The sequence below is a fragment of the Scyliorhinus canicula genome, chromosome 4 (genome assembly GCF_902713615.1).
Source record: "Scyliorhinus canicula chromosome 4, sScyCan1.1, whole genome shotgun sequence".
NCBI lineage: Eukaryota > Metazoa > Chordata > Chondrichthyes > Carcharhiniformes > Scyliorhinidae > Scyliorhinus > Scyliorhinus canicula.
The window spans coordinates 243,568,901-243,589,198 of record NC_052149.1 but is presented as its reverse complement, the minus strand read 5'-3'; the positions used below and the strand labels follow the sequence as shown (position 1 = coordinate 243,589,198).

General features: G+C 51.3%; 1 protein-coding gene across 2 annotated transcripts in view; it reads right to left on the bottom strand.

The window, feature by feature from the left end:
* Nucleotides 1-18,402, bottom strand: part of LOC119964206 (palmitoyltransferase ZDHHC12-B-like) — a 51,505-nt gene extending 33,103 nt beyond the window's left edge. For both annotated transcript variants that reach the window (XM_038793492.1, XM_038793493.1), the window contains exons 1-2: nt 18,284-18,402; nt 9,224-9,369 (exon numbers count right to left, since the gene is read on the bottom strand). In XM_038793492.1, coding sequence (XP_038649420.1) covers nt 9,224-9,369; nt 18,284-18,298 — 161 coding nt within the window. In that variant the 5' untranslated portion in view covers nt 18,299-18,402. The remainder of the gene's footprint in view (nt 1-9,223; nt 9,370-18,283) is intronic.
* Between the last annotated feature and the right edge of the window lie 1,896 nt (nt 18,403-20,298).

The following is a 20,298-nucleotide window of genomic DNA, read 5'->3' as shown; positions in this document are numbered from 1 at the left end:
GGTAACTAGTGGCTAACTGACTCGGTAACTAGTGGCTAACTGACTCGGTAACTTTAAAGATATAGGGCGCAATTCTCCGCACTCACGACGGTGCGGAGAATAGCGGGGTTCGTAAAATTTTACGGCCACGCTAGTCCGACGCCCTCCCGCTATTCTCCCCCCCCCACGCCCGACTCCCGATACGAATCGCTGCCGCCGTTTTTTTACGGCTAGCAGCGATTCTCAGCTGGCCGATGGGCCGAGTTCCCAGCCCTTTACGGCTGTTTTTACGAACGGCAAACACACCTGGTCTGGCCGTTCGTAAAAACGGCCGTAAAGTGCCGATTTTTAAAACCATGGCACCGATTGGCACGGCAGTACCACGGCCGTGCCAAGGGTGCCATGGGCCCGCGATCGGTGGGCACCGATCGCGGGCAGCGGGCCCGATGCCCGCGCACTTCTTTGTCCTTCCGCCGCCCCGCTGTATCACTTCACGGGGCGGCTGAGGGGCATCCCGGCCCGCGCATGCGCGGGTTCCGCGCAAATGCGCGATGACGTCATCCGCGCATGCGCGGGTTGGAGTCTTCCAATCTGCGCACGCGCGGCTGAAGTCATGTGACGCGTCAGCCGGCGCAAACTCTGGCAAGCGGGCTTAACGAAATTCGTTAAGCCCGCGATGCCGGAGTTTACGGCGGAGTTTACGATCGGTTCCCGGTCGGGGAGGGGAGGCTGGCGTCAAACCCGCCCGGATTTGATACCAGCCTTACGATTTCTCCCTGTCTGGGAGAATCGCGCCCATAGAGCTGGGTTCTCCGATTCTGGTGCAAAATGGTCCGGAAATGGTGCAAAACTGCCACCGATTTCCCGTGTTGCCGGGGGCGAGCAGGACGGCAGCGTAGAGCACCCGGCTCCAGCTGCCGATACGCCCCAGAGAATTGCCAGTTCCGTGGCCGGGCATGCACACAGCGGCGGCCGTGCCGTGCTACATAGCGGATGTAACCTGCGGACCCGGCACGCAAAATAGTTCCCCCCAACGGCCGGCTCACGTGCCCTGGACCACCCCCCACAGTGCCCCCAGTCCCGAATAATGTGACCCCCCTGCCCGCGTATCGGCCCTCCCCTGACTGTGGCGGTACTGCACTGAGTCCGCAGCTGAGTTCCCGACAGATGAGACCATCAGAGACCCGCGCCTTTGGGAACTCGGTTGTCATAATATCCACTCCTGTATATCATGAGATGCAGACAGGCAGTGATTGACACACAGGATAACCAATGAACACACACGACACAGAACAACCAATCACCAGACAGGACACCACCACTATAAAGCCCACAGGGCATTAAGGCTCTCCCTCTCTCACAGGACACGGCTAGGGAGATAGTCGCAGTGCACAGGCCAATGAACATCATCACCATGTGATAGAGAGCTAGTCTGGTCAAGCCAATAGGAGGTTATCAGTTAGGTTAATAGAGTGTCAACCCACAGCAGGTTATGTACAGCAATCAACAGGTTCAATAAAACAGTGTTGAACCATCTCCTGTGTCGGAAACCTGTTTCTCATTTTACTGCATCCAGTTGCAGTCGATGTCAGACCAGCACAGGTAACATCATGGTACCAGAGAGGTATTGACTCTAACAAACCTACCTCGAGAGAATCTGCAAAGACCAGCACGGAGCCATCCAGCGGCATGGAAAAGATCCAACCTCCTCCGCAACTCCGGATCTGCGGCAACCTCGGCGCCAACTGGAAAGTCTTCATACAGAAGTTCCTCCTGTGTATCGAGGCCTCCGACCTCGAGGCAGCATCGGATGCCTGGAAGATTGCGCTGTTCCTGTCGACTGCGGGACATCACGCCATCCACATCTTTAACTCGCTCACGTTTGCCGATGGCGAAGACAAGACGAAGTTCAAGACGGTTCTGCAGAAATTCGACAGCCACTGTGACAGTGAGGTGAATGAGAGCTTTGAACGGTACATCTTCCAACAGAGGTTTCAGGGTAAGGATGAACCTTTTCAGTCCTTCCTGACCCATCTCCGCATCCTAGCGCAGTCATGTAATTATGACTCGACGGCTGATTCCATGATCCGGGATCAGATCGTTTTCGGGGTCCAGTCCGACTCCTTGCGGGAGCAGCTCCTCAAAATCAAACATTTGACCCTATCCGTCACCATCGAAACATGCGTTGTCCATGAGCATGCCAGGAATCGTTACTCCCACATCAGGGCGGCAGAAACTGCAAAATTAGCCTCCCACAAGGCAGAAAGGGTACAGGCCATCGCAAAAATGCAAGGCCTGAGCATTGAGGAGAGTGGCCGTTTTGCGCGCTTTTCCCGGGTCCCTACGCATGCGCACCACGACCGAGAGGACGATGAGGCCGAAGACCCCGATGCGCATGTAGGAACGTCGGCCGACCGCACTGCGCATGCGCGATTGCGCACGGAACGCACTGACATCAGCGTCATGACGTGTCCAAATTGTGGCTCCGCCCATTTAAAGCAGCAATGTCCAGTCAAAGGAAGGCGATATCTACAGTGTGGAAAGCCTGGGCATTACGCGGCCTTATGCAGGTCCGCTCCACCGACCAACAGCTAGTGATGCCCCATCCCGATCCGTCACCACGCCGTGTGAACAGGGCGACTTCATTCGCCACATTGAAGCACAGGTGCAGCTGTGTGCCAGCAACCTCCCAGCCACTGATGAACGAGTTGTACAAATATGCAAAGAAACTGCCAAAGATCCTCTACTGCAGCGGGTGATGAAGCACCTCGCCCATGGCTGGCAAAAGCGGCAGCGCCTCCAGCTCTTCAACTTTAAGGATGAGCTGACGGTTGTTGAGGGGATCCTTCTTAAACTAGATAGAATTGTCATTCCCCAAAGCATGCAAACCATGGTGCTCAGATAGATCCATGAGGGTCACCTGGGGGTCAAGAAATGTTGACGCAGAGCTCGGCCGGCAGTTTACTGGCCTGGTATCAGCCAGGACATTGCCAACATGGTCCTCAATTGCACAACATGCCCAAAATTTCAACCATCCCAGCCCAAGGAAACACTGCAACAGCACGAGATCGTGACCTCTCCGTGGTCCAAGGTGGGGATAGACCTCTTTCACGCCAATGGGCGTGATTACGTGCTCCTGGTCAACTACTTCTCCAGCTACCCGGAAGTGGTGAAACTGTCGGTCCTCAGGTCCAAGTCCGTCATCAAAGCCGCAAAGAGACAGTTGTCAAGCATGGGATACCACTCACGGTAATGAGTGACAACGGTCCATGTTTCTACAGCCAAGAGTGGTCCGACTTTGCACGATCCTACCACTTTAGTCACATCACATCCAGTCCCCATAACCCCCAATCAAACGGGAAGGCTGAGAAAGGGGTCCATATTGTCAAGCGGTTGCTGTGCAAGGCTGCAGACTCAGCCACGGATTTCAGCCTGGCGCTATTGGCACACAGGGCAACCCCTCTGTCGACTGGTTTGTCTCCGGCGCAGATGCTCATGAACCGCAACCTGAGGACGACTGTTCCAGCCATCCATGTTCCCGACCGTGACCACCTCACTGTGCTGCAGAAGGTGCAGCGATCCAGGGACCAGCAAAAGATCACGTACGATGCTCATGCCACGGATCTGCCTGCGCTGGCTCCAGGCGATGTTGTTCGCGTCCAGCTGCCTGAAGGAGGTTGGTCAGCCCCAGCTGTTGTCGTCAGACAGGCTGCTCCCAGGTCTTTCATTGTCCAAATGGCTGATGGCTCCATTTTACGGCGCAACAGGAGGGGGCTGCTTAAAATTCCCTGCCCATCACCCGACCGCACTTCTCCGCATGTCATCATGCCTCCTCCGGATGTCTTGCACCACGAGGCCACCGATCTGGCAGCGATCCCACCTGCCCATGGGCTAGGGTCTTGCAGATGGAATACAATGTTGACAAATGTGAGGTTATCCATTTTGGTAGGAATAACAGCAAACGGGATTATTATTTAAATCATAAAATATTAAAGCATGCTGCTGTGCAGAGAGACCTGGGTGTGCTAGTGCATGAGTCACAAAAAGTTGGTTTACAGGTGCAACAGGTGATTAAGAAGGCAAATGGAAATTTGTCCTTCATTGCTAGAGGGATGGAGTTTAAGACTAGGGAGGTTATGCTGCAATTGTATAAGGTGTTAGTGAGGCCACACCTGGAATATTCTGTTCAGTTTTGGTCTCCTTACCTGAGAAAGGATGTACTGGCACTGGAGGGTGTGCAGAGGAGATTCACTAGGTTAATCCCAGAGCTGAAAGGGTTGGATTACGGGGAGAGGTTGTGTAGACGGGGACTGTACTCGTTGGAATTTAGAAGGATGAAGGGGGATCTTATAGAAACATTTAAAATTATGAAGGGAATAGATAGGATAGATGCGGGCAGGTTGTTTCCACTGGCGGGTGAAAGCACAACTAGGGGGCATAGCCTCAAAGTAAGGGGAAGTAGATTTAGGACTGAGTTTAGGAGGAACTTCTTCACCCAAAGGGTTGTGAATCTATGGAATTCCTTGCCAAGTGAAGCAGTTGAGGCTCCTTCATTACATGTTTTTAAGGTAAAGATAGATAGTTTTTGAAGAATAAAGGGATTAAGGGTTATGGTATTCGGGCCGGAAAGTGGAGCTGAGTCCACAAAAGATCAGCCATGATCTAATTGAATGGCGGAGCAGGCTCGAGGGGCCAGATGGCCGACTCCTGCTCCTAGTTCTTATGTTCTTATGTTCTTATGTCCAAAAGGCCACCGAGATGGCAGCCATCCCGCCTGTCCAGGTGCCGGCGTCCCCCCTCCACCTCTGCGGTGATTGACGAGAATTCGTCGCCCACCACGAAGACTGAATCTGTAGACTTAAATCTTGTAAATTTTGTTCAGTTTGCTCTGTATCTGCACGATAGTCACCATCCCATGTACATATGTTCATTCATTCCTCACTTATACATAGTTATGCATGCATATACAGCCACGTTCCAAAATATAATTTAAAAGGGGGAGATGTCATAATACCCACTCATGTATATCATGAGATGCAGACAGGCAGTGATTGAAACACAGGATAACCAATGAACACACATGACAGAGAACAACCAATCACCAGACAGGACACCACCACTACTCAGCCCACAGGGCATTAAGGCTCTCCCTCTCTCACAGGGTATGGCTAGGGAGATAGTCGCAGTGCACAGGCCAATGAACATCATCACCATGTGATAGAGAGCTAGTCTGGTCAAGCCAGTAGGAGGCTATCAGTTAGGTTAATAGAGTGTCAACCCACAGCAGATTATGTACAGCAATCAACATGTTCAATAAAACAGTGTTGGACCATCTCCTGTGTCGGAAGCCTGTTTCTCGTTTTACTGCATCCAGTTGCAGTCGATGTTAGACCAACACAGATAACACATCATCGGTAGGTCAGGCCACTTTGGAGGGGGCGGAGCATCGCAAAAGCAGCGCTGCCTCCCATTTGGTTGGGAACTCGGATTCTCCAGCCATTTGCTGAATGCGATTTTGGCGTCGGCGACCGGAGAATCCAGGCCATAAATTGCTTTCAGGAAGGTGTTTGAATTTGCTGGCTGAGATTGGATCAGAATCTCAGGGAAGGACTGGTCCCATTCAAGTGAGATTACAGCATGCGGGCCACGCCCTGGAAAAAGGGGTTTTCTTTTATTGGATTTTTTTACCGAATTGGAACAGTTAAAGAGGAATTTATTAAGTGTTATACATAGATTGCTGCAGCTGCGTGTTGTCTTTATGTTTGTAACTGATAAAAAGTCTTGCTGTGTTTATAGATATATTTGTTAACTCCATTCTTAGGATAAACCTTGGTTTGATTAAATTGCCCAGGGAGTCTGATGAATCAAACCTGCGGCTTATCCTGGACAAATTCAACAGAAAGGTTATAGTTCAGGTGAACTAGAACATAGAACATAGAACGATACAGCGCAGTACAGGCCCTTCGGCCCTCGATGTTGCACCGACATGGAAAAAAAACTAAAGGCCATCTAACCTACACTATGCCCTTATCATCCATATGCTTATCCAATAAACTTTTAAATGCCCTCAATGTTGGCGAGTTCACTACTGTTGCAGGTAGGGCATTCCACGGCCTCACCACTCTTTGCGTAAAAAACCCACCTCTGACCTCTGTCCTATATCTATTACCCCTCAATTTAAGGCTATGTCCCCTCGTGCTAGTCACCTCCATCCGCGGGAGAAGGCTCTCGCTGTCCACCCTATCTAACCCTCTGATCATTTTGTATGCCTCTATTAAGTCACCTCTTAACCTTCTTCTCTCTAACGAAAACAACCTCAAGTCCATCAGCCTTTCCTCATAAGATTTTCCCTCCATACCAGGCAACATCCTGGTAAATCTCCTCTGCACCCGTTCCAAAGCTTCCACGTCCTTCCTGTAATGAGGCGACCAGAACTGTACGCAATACTCCAAATGCGGCCGTACTAGAGTTTTGTACAACTGCAACATGACCTCATGGCTCCGGAACTCAATCCCTCTACCAATAAAGGCCAACACCCCATAGGCCTTCTTCACAACCCTATCAACCTGGGTGGCAACTTTCAGGGATCTATGTACATGGACACCGAGATCCCTCTGCTCATCCACACTACCAAGAATTTTACCATTCGCCAAATATTCCTTATTCCTGTTATTCTTTCCAAAGTGACTCACCTCACACTTCTCCACATTAAACTCCATTTGCCACCTCTCAGCCCAGGTCTGCAGCTTATCTATGTCCCTCTGTAACCTGCAACATCCTTCCGCACTGTCTACAACTCCACCAACTTTAGTGTCGTCTGCAAATTTACTCACCCATCCTTCTGCGCCCTCCTCTAGGTCATTTATAAAAATGACAAACAGCAACGGCCCCAGAACAGATCCTTGTGGTTCGCCACTCGTAACTGAACTCCATTCTGAACATTTCCCATCAACTACCACCCTCTGTCTTCTTTCAACTAGCCAATTTCTGATCCACATCTCTAAATCACCCTCAATCCCCAGCCTCCGTATTTTCTGCAATAGCCGACCGTGGGGAACCTTATCAAACGCTTTACTGAAATCCATATACACCACATCAACTGCTCTACCCTCGTCTACCTATTCAGTCATCTTCTCAAAGAACTCGATAAGGTTTGTGAGGTATGACCTACCCTTCACAAAACCATGCTGACTATCCCTAATCATATTATTCCTATCTAGATGATTATAAATCGTATCTTTTATAATCCTCTCCAAGACTTTACCCACCACAGACGTTAGGCTCACCGGCCTATAGTTACCGGGGTTACTTCTACTCCAATACAATTTGGAGTTTCTAAACCTTGGCCCACAACACCATCCTATCCATGTATTTTTCGAGATGCCTTTTGAACGCCGTTAATGTATCTGCTTCCACAACCTCCCCTGTCAACGTGTTCCAGGCACTCACCACCCTCTGTCTAAAAAACCTGCCTCACACATCTCCTCTAAACTTTGCCCCACAGACCTTAAACCTATGTCCCCTGGTGACTGACCCCTCCACCCTGGGAAAGAGTGCCTGCCCATCCACTCTATCCATGCCCCTCATAATCTTGTAGACGTCAAACAGGTCGCCCCTCAGCCTCTGCCTTTCTAATGAAAACAGTCCGAGTCTATTCAGCCTCTCCACATAGCTAACACCCTCCAGACCAGGCAACATCCTGGTAACCTCCTCTGCACCCTCTCCAAAGCCTCCAAATCCTTCTGGAAGTGTGGCGACCAGAAGTATGCACAATATCCCAAATGCGGCTTTTAAGTCCTTGGGTGGGATTCTCCCCTATCCGGCAGGTCGGTCCGTACCGACACCCAGGAGTGGCATCAACCACATCGGCGTCGGGCCGCCAGGAAGGTGCGGAATCCTCCGCTAGGCCGGCACAGGTGGGGTTAGCGCCGCACCAGCCACGTCAAAGGGCTTGGCGCTGCAGCAACTGGTGCTGAAGGGCCTCTGCTGGTCGGCGCGAGTTGGCGCATGCGCGGGAGCCCCCATGGGGGGCCCCCTTCCGGGGTCAGACCCCCCTCGAGGACTCCGCAGGAAGCCCGCAGAGCCAGGTCCCGCCGGTACAGATCTGTAATTTACGCTGCCAGGATCCGCCGAGAACAGGTGACCACTCAGCCCATCGCAGGCTGGAGAACCGCCGGGGGGGCCGCTGCCAATGGCCCCCGACCAGTGCGGCGCGATTCCTGCCCCCACCAAAAGACCGCCGCCAGAGCATCGGGCAGCCGGCATCGGGGCAGCATTCACGCCACCCCCTCCCGCCAATTTTCCGGCCCGGCAGGGGGGTCAGAGAATCCCACCCATGACTCTGGTGATACAAAATTGAGTCATTACTGCCTTTAAATCAGCCTGGAGCATCTACATCTCTGCCACTTCCATTGTATTGTAAAACAGATCAGAAACAATCGGCGCGATGACCCGACACGGCGTAGAAAATGGCGCCAACCACTCCAGCGTCGGGCTGACCGGAAGTTGGGAATTCTCCACACGTCCGGGGGCTAGGCCGGCGCTGGAGATGTTGGTGCTGTGCCAGCCGGTGCCAAAGGGACTGTGCGAGTTAGCACATGCGCAGACTGGCCGGTGTATTCTGGTGCATGCGCAGGGGGGGGTCTTCTCCGCTCCAGCAATGGCGGTGCCCTACAGGGGCCGGCGCGGAAGGAAGGAGTGCCCCACGGCAGATTGATGGGCTCCGATCACGGGCCAGGCCACCGTGGGGGCCCCCCGTAGTAGGATCCCCCCGCTCCCCACCTCAGACCACACCAGCCAATTACCTGCCAGGTCTCGCCGTGTGGGACGATGTCCAATCCGCGCCGGCGGGACTGGCCAGAAATCAATGGCCGCTCGGCCCATCGGGGCCTGGAGAATTGCCGGGGGGGGGGCACTGGACACGGCCCCTGAACAGCGTGGCGTAATCCCCTCCCCCGCCCGAAAACTGGTGCCGGAGAATACGGCAGTCGGCGTCAGGGCGATGGGATTCACGCCGTCCCCCGGGGATTCTCCGACCCGGCGAGGGGTTGGAGAATCCCGCCTAATGAGCTGAGGGTAGAAATTCTGCCACCAAAGTTATAAGGAATTGGGAGAATTCCTGCAGGAATTCCTGGGCTAAATCTCTATCTTAATTAAAAGTTTATTAATTATAACAGTTTTTGAAATTCTTTGGCCATGACATTTTCATTCAACAATATCACACTAAACAAATAGAATCACTAACCAGAGCAGCAGAAGCAGGTAGCTGAATTTACTCGGAATTAAATCTGTATGATGGAAAATATCATCAGCTATCCCAGTGCTCAGGGACAGTTCTGCCTCCTGCTGAACTCTCTCACTCAATAATTCCACATCCGCTTCACAAAGTTCCTGCAGAAGAAACACAAACAGTTCTGGCTGGAATACCGCTCTCTGAGAAAAGAATTGGATCTGGGCCAGAAAGTAAAGACGTGGAAGTTCTGTTCGTATTTGATTAGTCTCTGGTTCGACCCCAGAACTGCCCAACAGTAAACAGAGCAACCTGTGGTTCTGGAGTCCAAGGATAGCTCAGCACATAGTCCTGGAGAAATGGAGAAAGTTTCAGCACTGCCTCTGCTTCGAGACCTAATGGAGGGACAGTGGGGATTGGTCAATGAAGAAACTGCTAAACAGGAAGAAATAATCAAAGCCGTCAATTCCTGGTTTAGCCGAAGGCACAATACGGTGCGATGAGGAGCCGAGCGTAACCCTAACCCTAACCCCAACCCTAACCCTAACCCGATCATTAACCCCAGCCCTAACCCTACCATTAACCCTAACCCTAACCCTAACCCCAAACCTAACCCTAACCCTAACTCTCACCCTAACCCGATCATTAACCCCAACCCCAACCCTAACCCGAACCCTAACCTGAACATTAACCCTAACCCTAACCCCAATCCTCACCCTAATCCTAACCCTCACCCGAACCCGAACATTAACCCCAACCCTAACCCTAACATTAACCCCAACTCTAACCCTAACATTAACCCTAACCCTAACATTACCCCTAACCATATAACCTAACCCTAACCCTCACCCTCTACTATTTGTGATTTTTATCAATGACTTGGATGATGGAATTGAAGGTTGGGTTAGTAAATTTGCTGATGACACCAAGATTGGTGGAGTAGTAGATGAGGTGGAGGGCTGTTGTAGGCTGCAAAGAGACATTGATAGGATGCAGAGCTGGGCTGAAAAGTGGCAGATGGCGTTTAACCCTGATAAGTGTGAGGTGATTCATTTTGGTAGGACAAATATGAATGCAAATTACAGGGTCAATGGCAGGGTTCTGAGGAATGTGGAGGAGCAGAGAGATCTCGGAGTTCATGTCCATAAATCTCTGAATGTTGCCACCCAAGTGGATAGAGCCGTGAAGAAAGTCGATAGTGTGTTAGCATTTATTAACGGGGGATTGAGTTTAAGAGTTGTGAGGTTATGCTGCAACTGTACAAGGCCTTGGTTAGACCACATTTGGAGTATTGTGTGCAGTTCTGGTCACCTCATTATCGGAAGGATGAGGAAGCATTGGAAATGGTGCAAAGGAGATTTACCAGGATGTTGCCTGGATTGGAGGGTAGGTCTTATGAGGAAAGGTTGAGGGAGCTAGGGCTTTTCTCATTGGAGCGAAGGAGGATGAGAGGTGACTTAATTGAGGGGTATAAGTTAATGAGAGGGATAGATAGAGGGGACGTTAAGCGTCTTTTTCCTCGGGTGGATGTAGCTGTTACGAGGGGACGTAACTATAAAGTTCATGGTGGAAAATATAGGAGGGATGTTAGAGGTAGGTTTACTCAGAGAGTGGTTGGGGCGTGGAACACACTCCCAGCTATGGTAGTGGAGTCGGACACTTTAGGAACTTCCAAGCGGTTATTGAATAGGCACATGGAGTGCACTAGAATAATTGGGAGTAGGTTGATTTGATCTTAGTTTCAGACTAGTTTGGCACAACACTGTGGGCTGAAGGGCCTGTACTGTGCTGTACTGTTCTATGTTCTATGTAACGGTGCCATCTACCAGCCGGGATTGGAGCAGCATCAAATCTAAGCGGATCTCACGAGATGTCGCGATCTGGGTTCCGCCCACAATGGGCAGGACCCAATCTTGCACCCACTTAACTGTACTGATGCCGGATATGATCAGCTCCTGGCTTCTATCGGCCTCCACAGAATTTAATCACAGAATTTACAGTGCAGAAGAAGGCCATTCGGCCCATCGGATCTGTACCTACCCACTAAAAAGTGCACCTTACTTCAGTCCACACCTCCACCCTGACCCCATAACCCAGTAACCCCACCCAACACTAAGGGCAATTTAGGACACTAAGGGCAATTTATCATGGCCAATCCACCTAACCTGCACATCTTTGGACTGTGGGAGGAAACCGGAGCACCCGGAGGAAACCCACGCAGACATGGGGAGAATGTGCAGACTCCGCACAGACCCAGCGGGGAATCGAGCCTGGGACCTGCTGCTGTAACGCCACAGTGCTAACCACTGAGCTACTATGCTGCCCATGGATGTTTGAAGAGTGGGGAAGTGAAGGGTGCATATGACGGGGCCTCCAAAGTATGGGGGGTGAAGGGTGGGGGTCCTGGAAGGGGGGGGGCAAAGGGGCGCATGGGGAGGCCTGAAAAGTGGGACCCTCAGCGACCCCATAGCGAGACGTCTTCACTTGGCGGGGTGTGGGGGGTAATACCCATGTGTGTGTGTGCGTGGCTGGGGGAGGCGGAGGGGGTGTGTCAAGCTCACCTGGAGATCGGAGCACCCTTTCAAAATGATGAGGAACTGAAGGAATGAGTCTGGAGCACATTCAGCTCTCCAGTGATAAAACAAATTTGAGGTGTGGGCCTGGAGGATATGGGCCCCTGAATTTCCGGTTTTGAGTCTGCCCATCCGCACGGCGGCGATCCCCAGCAGCCACGGCGAGCACCATGGCGGACTCAGACCGCGGAGGCAGCTCCGTAATGTAGACTCCCTCGATTGGTCATGCTCCCCTGCCCAGCCCGCTCTGTACCCTGGCCACCCATAAGGGCCCCTCCGGTGCTCCATCCCCCCTCTCCCACCAAGGCCCCCGCGGACTGAGCCCGCAGCTGCCACGCGGGGGCCCTGACCATACCATTCTAGTTCCACGCTGTCAGGTACTCGGCCGGTCGGGAGCGGAGGATCGCTGGGTGGGCCTCTGGCAATGGCCCCCCAGCCGAGTGGAGTAATTCGCAGACCTGCGTAGAATCGGTGGACCAGCGCCGGGTCCGATTCCTTCAGGAAAGTTGATTCTCCGCCCCCACGCCAAACACGATTTCGGCACCGGGCTGCGGAGAACCCAGCCCCTGAGTTTTGTTTGCAGACTGTAACGGTTTCCCGGTCGATTCTGTCATTCAGGTTTATTGCAGCCTCAGAAATACAGCACTCAGCATTTCTGGTGAGAACGCAGAGGAGTGAGAGTCGGTTCTTGTCTTTGCGTATCTGAGACTCAACTGCTCTCTGAGGTCTCTGAGACCCATCCCACTGGGGTAGGATCCAATCACCACCTGTTACCGGGCAGAATACTGCCTTTGATTTGGCCCAATAACTCAAACTGAGTCTCACCCATCTCTCCCTCTCTGATGTTGGAAAGTCTGAAGCTCCTGTTGAAACTAGCAGAGACGAGCAGAGTGCTCTCTCTATAACGTCCAAATTCCTCATTCTCTGTGCTGCTTGACGACACATGTCCATTAATCATCCATGGATCAAATGTGATAATGGCAAAATGAAAGAAAGAGGGAATAAGGGAATATACAGGGAGGGTCTCTACAATGCTCACAAACTATACCTTGGTCTGAAATAGATTGCAGTTTCCACAACAAATCCATTCTTTTGAAAAATATTCTACTTTGACACTCGGCTCCCTTACTCACTCAGTTTTAGCTTTTTCCTTTGTGAAAAAAAATTCTCTGATTGGCCAGTTATTTCACAGGGATCGTGAATTTGACTTTACATCAAAACCCAAGAACAAATTATCGAAAGGTTTCTTACAGCACAATCAATAGAATATGCAAAAGTTGAAAATATATGATAATAATAATTTTTATTGTCACAAGTAGGCTTACACTAACACTGCAATAAGTTACAGTGAAAATCCCCTAGTCGCCACATTCCGGCGACTGTTTGGGTACACGGAGAATTCAGAATGTCCAATAGACCTCACAGCACGTCTTTCGGGACTTGTGGGAGGAAACCGGAGCCCCCGGAGGAAACCCACGCAGACACGGGGAGAATGTGCAGACTCTGTGCAGACAGTGACCCAAGCCGGGAATTGAACCCAGGTCCCTGCTAACCACTGTGCTAACCACTGTGCTACTGTGCCGTAAATTAAGATGCTTTGAGAAAATGATGAAATACCTCAGCGGGTTGCTCTGTCCCGCCTCGCCACATTTGTGCCTCACCACGCCGGCGGGGTGCTCCGCTACGCCGGCCAGTCAATGGGGTTTGTGGGGCAGCCCCACGCCGGCGGGCTGCTTCGCTACGCCGACCAGTCAATGGGGTTTGTGGGGCAGCCCCACCCCGTCAGGAAAGCCCCGGCACTGGCAAAACGGAGCACCCCGCTGGCAGAGAATCCCTCCCCTCAATTACCAATTGGACATCTGCCATCAGTGAAACTTCAGTTACTTATTGAGGAGTGATGGGGTGAAATTAACCAAAATAATCGATAACCCAAAACCGACTGATGATAAGTAAAGCCACACTTTTTTACTTCACTTTGAAATCTCACACCAGGGCCGGGATTCTCCCCTATCCGGCGGGGCGGGGGGTCCCGGCGGGATGAAGTGGCGTGAACCACTCTGGCGTCGGGCCGCCCCAAAGGTGTGGATTTCTCCGCGCCTTTAGGGGCCAAGCTCTAACCTTGAGGGGCTAGGCCCGCGCCGCCAGTCCCGTCAGTAAGGGAGGTGTTTTGATTCCCGCCGGCGGGACTGGCATGACAGCAGCGGGACTTCACCCCATCCCGGGCCGGAGAATGGCCAAGGGGGGGCCCACCGACAGGCGGGGTGCGATTCCTGACCCCGCCGAATCTCTGGTGCCAGAGACTTCAGGACACGCCGGGAGCAGGATTCACGCCGGCCCCCGTCGATTCTCCGACCCGGCGGGGGGGTTGGAGAATCCAGTTCCTCCGCGTTTGCATTTATCAGATAAGTGGCTGAATGTTGAGAAATGAGAACAATTTGTAATCTGTATGGAACAGAACTGGGTGCACATCATTGTCAATACATCTTGACAGAATTATTAAGCTGCTTTCTCAGAATTTCAGATGATGCACCACTTGTCACCTTGTAGTTCAATTCAATAACTATTTAACTGCTATGATTCTGTTGCAACTTGTCTTTTTGGTGAAGAATTAAGCGCAAAATGTGACACAATTCCATGTAAAGTGATATTAGGACCGGGATTTTCCACTGCGACTCTGCCCTGTTCCTATTGCCTGCGAGGTTTGCTAGTGGCAGGATTGTCTGCTCTTGCTGCTGTCAATGAGATTTACTGTGTCGCTGCTGATGGGCAGTGCGTAGAAGAGAAATAGAAAGAAATAGAAACAAAAATAAATACAAATAGAAGTGGCCAAAGATAAATCCTTGGGGGATCTACCTGGTAATCACATTGACAATCAATAACAGAGAATAAACAGATTCTCTGTTAACTTTTTTGAGAAGCAGGGCTGTCTCAATGTTTTGGGGAATGAATATTTTATAAATCTGACAGTCTTGTCTCAGTGCTCTGTAAGTGAACAGGCAAATAAAGCTATTTTCGGAGCTGCTTCATCAGCTCAATGGCTTTGTTTGGATTGTGAAGCAGCAAAGTCAATGCGTTCACAGGGAAGAGGGGCGGGATTCTCCCCTACCCGGCGGGGCGGGCCGTATTGGCGCTGAGGAGTGGCGTGAACCACTCCGGCGTCGGGCCTTCGGGGGCGGGGTTGGCACCATGCCAGCCGGCGCCGAAGGGCTTGGTGCCACTCCATCGGGCCTCCGCCGGCCGGCGTGAGTTAGTGTATGCGCAGGAACACCAGCGTGTGCTGGCATCATCCCAGTCCATGCGCAGGGTGGTTCTTCTCCGCGCCGGCCCTGGCGGACCATTACACTGGCCGGCAGGGAGGGAAAGAGTGTCCCCATGGCACAGGCCCACCCGCGGATTAGTGGGACCCGATCGCGGGTGAGGCCACCCCTGGGTCCCCCCCCAGGGCCAGATCCTCCAGCATCTCCCTGAGGACTCCGCAGGCCACGCAGAGCCAGGTCGCGCCAGTACGGACCTGGTGTATTTCACATCGGCGGGACCCGCCGGAAATGGGTGGCCACTCAGCCCATCGCGGGCCGGAGAATTCCCGGGGGGGGGGGGGGGTGCGGGGGGGGCGCTGTCAACGGCTCCTGACCAGCGCGGTGCAAATCCCGCCTCTGCCGGAAAACCGGCACCGGAGAATCCGGCAGCCGATATCGGAGCGGCGGGACGGGATTCACGCCCCCCCCCCCCCCCGGTGATTCTCTGGCCCAGCGGGGGGGTCGGAGAATCCCACCCACAGGTATAAATATTATTGGACTCCATCAACAACAGTTTTGTGATTTAGTTCAGCATAGTGTGGTTTAACTCCATGGATTCCAAAATGCAGTTCAGATTCTGAGGGCAGCTATTGCATCAAGAGTGTTAAATGGAAATCTTTCCATGGATTTCCCACTCAGCCGATGGTGTAAATGTGGACAACAGCTGAGAGTCAAATTGGGTTGAACTTTGATTCTTCCTGTCGCAAAACATCAGCACTCACTGTCCAGACGGACACATACATGTCCATTTCGGGAAGGGGTTGGAAGATTACTGTGGCAATACCACAATGATGGCTAATATCACCTGGGGATGTTTTACCACTGTTCAGAAATAGATTTAGTTTTAAACAAGTTATATTTATATTTTGTGGATGGTAGAATTCCCTACTGGGCGGGATTCTCCGACCCCCCCCATTGGGACGGAGAATCGCCGGGGGTGGGGGGAGGGGGGGGGGGGGCGGGGTGGTGTGAATCCCACCCTGACGCTGGCTGCCGAATTCTCCGGCGCCTATGTTTTGGTGGGGTGGGGAATTGCACCCCCCCCCTCCTGGTGATTCTCCGCTCTGCGATGGGCTGAGCGGCCGCCCTTATTCGGCCTGTCCCACCGGCATAAATTACACAAGGTCTGCGGGCGGCCTGCGGAGTCCTCGGGGGGGGGGGGGGGGTGCAGAGGGAATCTGGCCCTGGGGGAGGGGCTCCCACGGTGGCCTGGCCCATAATCGGGGCCCACCGATCTGCGAGCGGGCCTGTGCCGTGGGGACACTCTTTCCCTCCGCGCCGGCCGCTGTAAAGCTCCACCATATCCGGCACGGAGAAAAAAAACCCTGCGCATGCACAGAAATCACGGCAGCGGTTCTGGGAACGCGCTGGCACTTCTGCGCATGTGCAAACTCTCGCTGGCCAGCGGAGGCCCTTCGGTGCCGGTTGGCAACCCCTCCAGCGACGGCCGAGCCCGCGAAGGAGCGGAGGATTTTGCATCTTCCGGGCGGCCCGCCGCTGGAGTGGTTCATGCCAGTACGTGCTTTCGCGCCGGTACGTCCCGTCCCACCGGATCCCAGAGAATCCCACCCACTGTCTTTGTTAAAAAGGGTGTTTTGGCTTATGGACGTTGTTAGGAAAGTTACTAAGGATTACCTATAGAGTACTATATCTGTGGGGAGGTGGGGGGGGGGGGATTAGTGTTGGTAGTTGATAAGATATTTACTGTTTGTTTATAAAATGTTAACTGGATTCATAGCATCAACATTGTTTTGTTTAAGAATCTGTTGCATCACACCTGTAAAGCAGGCCCTTGTGCTCCCTTTAACCAAAATCTATTAAAAGTTGTGGATCAGGTAAGCTCCATGATACACTCTGGTGTTCTCCAAATTCTGGCCCATAATACCACAAACCTTCACTACCTCGTTGGTCAATGTCAGTCTTGAATATCTTCAATGTCCCAATCTCCATTGCTTTCTGTGCAAAATAATTCCAATCACTAACGACCTTCTGAGAAAATAAATTTCTCCTCACCTCTGTCTTAACTGGGAGACCCCTGGGGCTGGATTCTCTGATTTTGAGACCAAGTTCTGACGCCGGCGTGGGAACGGTGATGTTTTACAACTGAAAAAAACGGGTGCAAAATGGCCAGTGATCCTCTGTCTGGTGGGAGGGGGGGGGGGGGGGGGGATCGCAGGTACGCAGTGTGGAGCCACCAGCTTTAGCTGCGGAAACGGCCGGAGAATTGTCGGGTTCGTGGCCGGGCATGCGCACGGCGGTGTCTGCACATGGACCTGGCCCCGCCAAACAATGCCCTCCTTTGGCCAGGCTGACCACCCTGGACCACCCCCCGGATCACCCTCCACCTGTGCCCCCCAGCATCGCCAAAGGCCCCTGCCCACCGATCGGCTCCCCCCGGCTGTGGTAACGCTGGACTCAGTCCGCAGCTCCCACACCAACTTCCCGGAAAAAAGGCCACACGCGACATACGCCGTCGGGAAATTGGCCCATCAGGGGCGGAGCATCGGGGGAGGGGCTTCAGGCAAGCTCCTGAGGCTGTCCATACGGCGTGTGGCGTACTCCTAAAGTATGTCTTTTTGGAGGGGGCAGAACATCGCAAAAGCATCACCGCCCCCGATTTCGGAGCTAACGTGGATTCTCCGGCCAGAGAATCCCGCCCCTTATTTTTGAACTTTGCTAAATTACCCCACAAGGGGAAAGATCCTCACAATCTCTTTCTCACAAACCCCCTCTGAATCCTGTTTCAACAAATACTTGCTGCAGGTTTTGAGAACTTTCTCAATGTGGGGCTGGTTTAGCTCACTGGGCTAAATCGCTGGCTTTTAAAGCAGGCCAGCAGCACGGTTCGATTCCTGTACCAGCCTCCCCGGACAGGCGCCGGATTGTGGCGACTAGGGGCTTTTCACAGTAACTTAATTGAACCCTACTCGTGCCAATAAGCAATTTTAATTTAATGTTTTTGGCGAGTCTCACAACACCAGCTGACTGTAACTCTGGAACAAGAATGTCAAATTATGGATAGCCACTGTCGATTTTCACATGTATGAACATGTATGAACATGTATGAACATGGGTCCTGTGTGCTTTGAAATTGACAACTGTGTTGATTTGACTGAAAACGATTAGGAGAAAACCTTTGGAAAAGAATTCAGCGCAACAGCTAATACAGCACTGTCAGTATTGTTCTATATTGTACTGTGTCTTACAAAATACTCCTCCATGTCCTGTAGAGATGTGTGCACTGATTCTCATATCCCCTCGACTCGAGATCCAATTCTCATATCCCCTCGATTCGATCTCCGATTCGCATACCCCCTCGACTCGATCTCTGATTCGCATACCCCCTTAACTCGATGTGTCGTCATTTTCTGTCACTTAGAACTGGGGTTGTGATGTCGTTTGAATCCGTTATTATGATCTCATTTGTCACACAATTCAATGTCACTTCCAGAATTATTCAGAATCAGATATACCCTTAGCCCTTAGACTGATCTAACGGACCCAATGCTCCTGTTTCTGCTCCTGCCCTGCTTCATCACTCATTCCCCTTTATTAGTTTCTTCCTTTTGTCTTTGTTCACCTTCTCTTCATTCTGTTTATATTCACCTCGATTCCTCTGTGTAGCAGCGAGATCCACATTCTCACCACTCTCTGAATAAAGAAGTTTTGGATTTATCAATGATCATCTTTTATTAATGACCTCCAACTCGGGTCCTTACCACCAGAATGAACATATCCAATTCCTGTCACAATCCCTCCCGGAGTGAGATTCGAGACACATTGCAAAGCCAATCACCTGCAACAAAGTCAATTGTCTGACATCCAATTCCAAAAATTGACATGTTCTTTCTCCTCAGAAGCTGTAACCTCTTCAGAAACTTTCTATTTGGTGAAGCTTTTAGCCCGCTAGTGGCCTTGTGGCCCCGTCACTGATAATTAATCATCTTTTTACAGAAATCACACCTCAAATAAAGGCCACTCACCCTGTCACTGCTTGCTCTCTGAATGTGTTATCCACTCTGGTACCACTTCCCTTGCCCTTTGCCTCCAAAATAGATATTTTTTATATCCTTCCTTTCTAAAATCGTATAAAACTTTTTAAAAAAATGTAGAGGTTCAATCTCAATAGCTCAACACACACTCTGTGAAAACAAATCCATTTCACCTCTCCCTTCTGAAAAACAAACGAGGATACCTTGGCGAATATTTATCCCTCATCCAATGGAACTAAGCAGGTGACCTGGTCATTCTCAGACCGCTCTGTGTTCGTTCTTGCTGTGCTCAAAATGGCTGCCATATTTCCTACTTTACAGCAGGTGCTGCCCTTCAAATGTACCTCATTGGCTGTGAAGCATGTTGGGATGTCCTGAGGGTCATGGCGGATTTTGCACGCATGTTAGTTCTTGATTTGAATGGAATCGAAGGATCTGGGGCTCAGATGAGAAGGTGAAGTGAATGATCAGCCTTAATCACAGGACAAAGCGGGTTTGAGGGGCTGAAAGGCCTCCTCCCCCTCATATTTATTTTATTACGCTCCTGTATTATCTTTATTGCAATTCTCAGTGTGTTCTGATATACTACGGAGTGTAATATGTGTTACTCAAATCTTGGTTACTGATGAGGTCTTCTGAATCTCGATGAAGAAGACTCAAACTCGTCCAGTGGTAACAAAAGGTTTATTGAGTAACTATAACAATAATTGCATGAGTTCTTTACTTTAACATTTAAACTAGTGAAAAGGTTGACAAGATCTTACTACAGTAACTACACTAACCATCTGAACTAATCTGATACTCCTGCTCTTTTCACAGTCCATCCAGAAGAGAGGGAGAGAGACCCAATGTGGTTGCCTTCATACCCCTGTTGGTCCGGCCCTCTGGTGATCATGTGGTGCTACTGATTACACATTAACTCCTTAAGTACATGCACATACAGAGATCACTACAATATTCATTACCTTCCATATCTGTCTCTAATGCTGGGTTGATGGGGATCGGTTTTTCCAACTTCTGGAGTGAAGTGTTCTGTGAAGAGAAGATGAGAAACCAACTGGGCGAGAGGAACGTCAAGAAAGAGGGAAATCATTGGCCATTGGGAGATTGACATCATTCACTTTATAATAAACAAAGAATCGCATTCCTGATTAACGTAGCGGCGGCGAATGGAGGGAGTTTTCAAGTTGGACCAATTGCTGGAATAGCAATTGAAACGTTTGATGAAA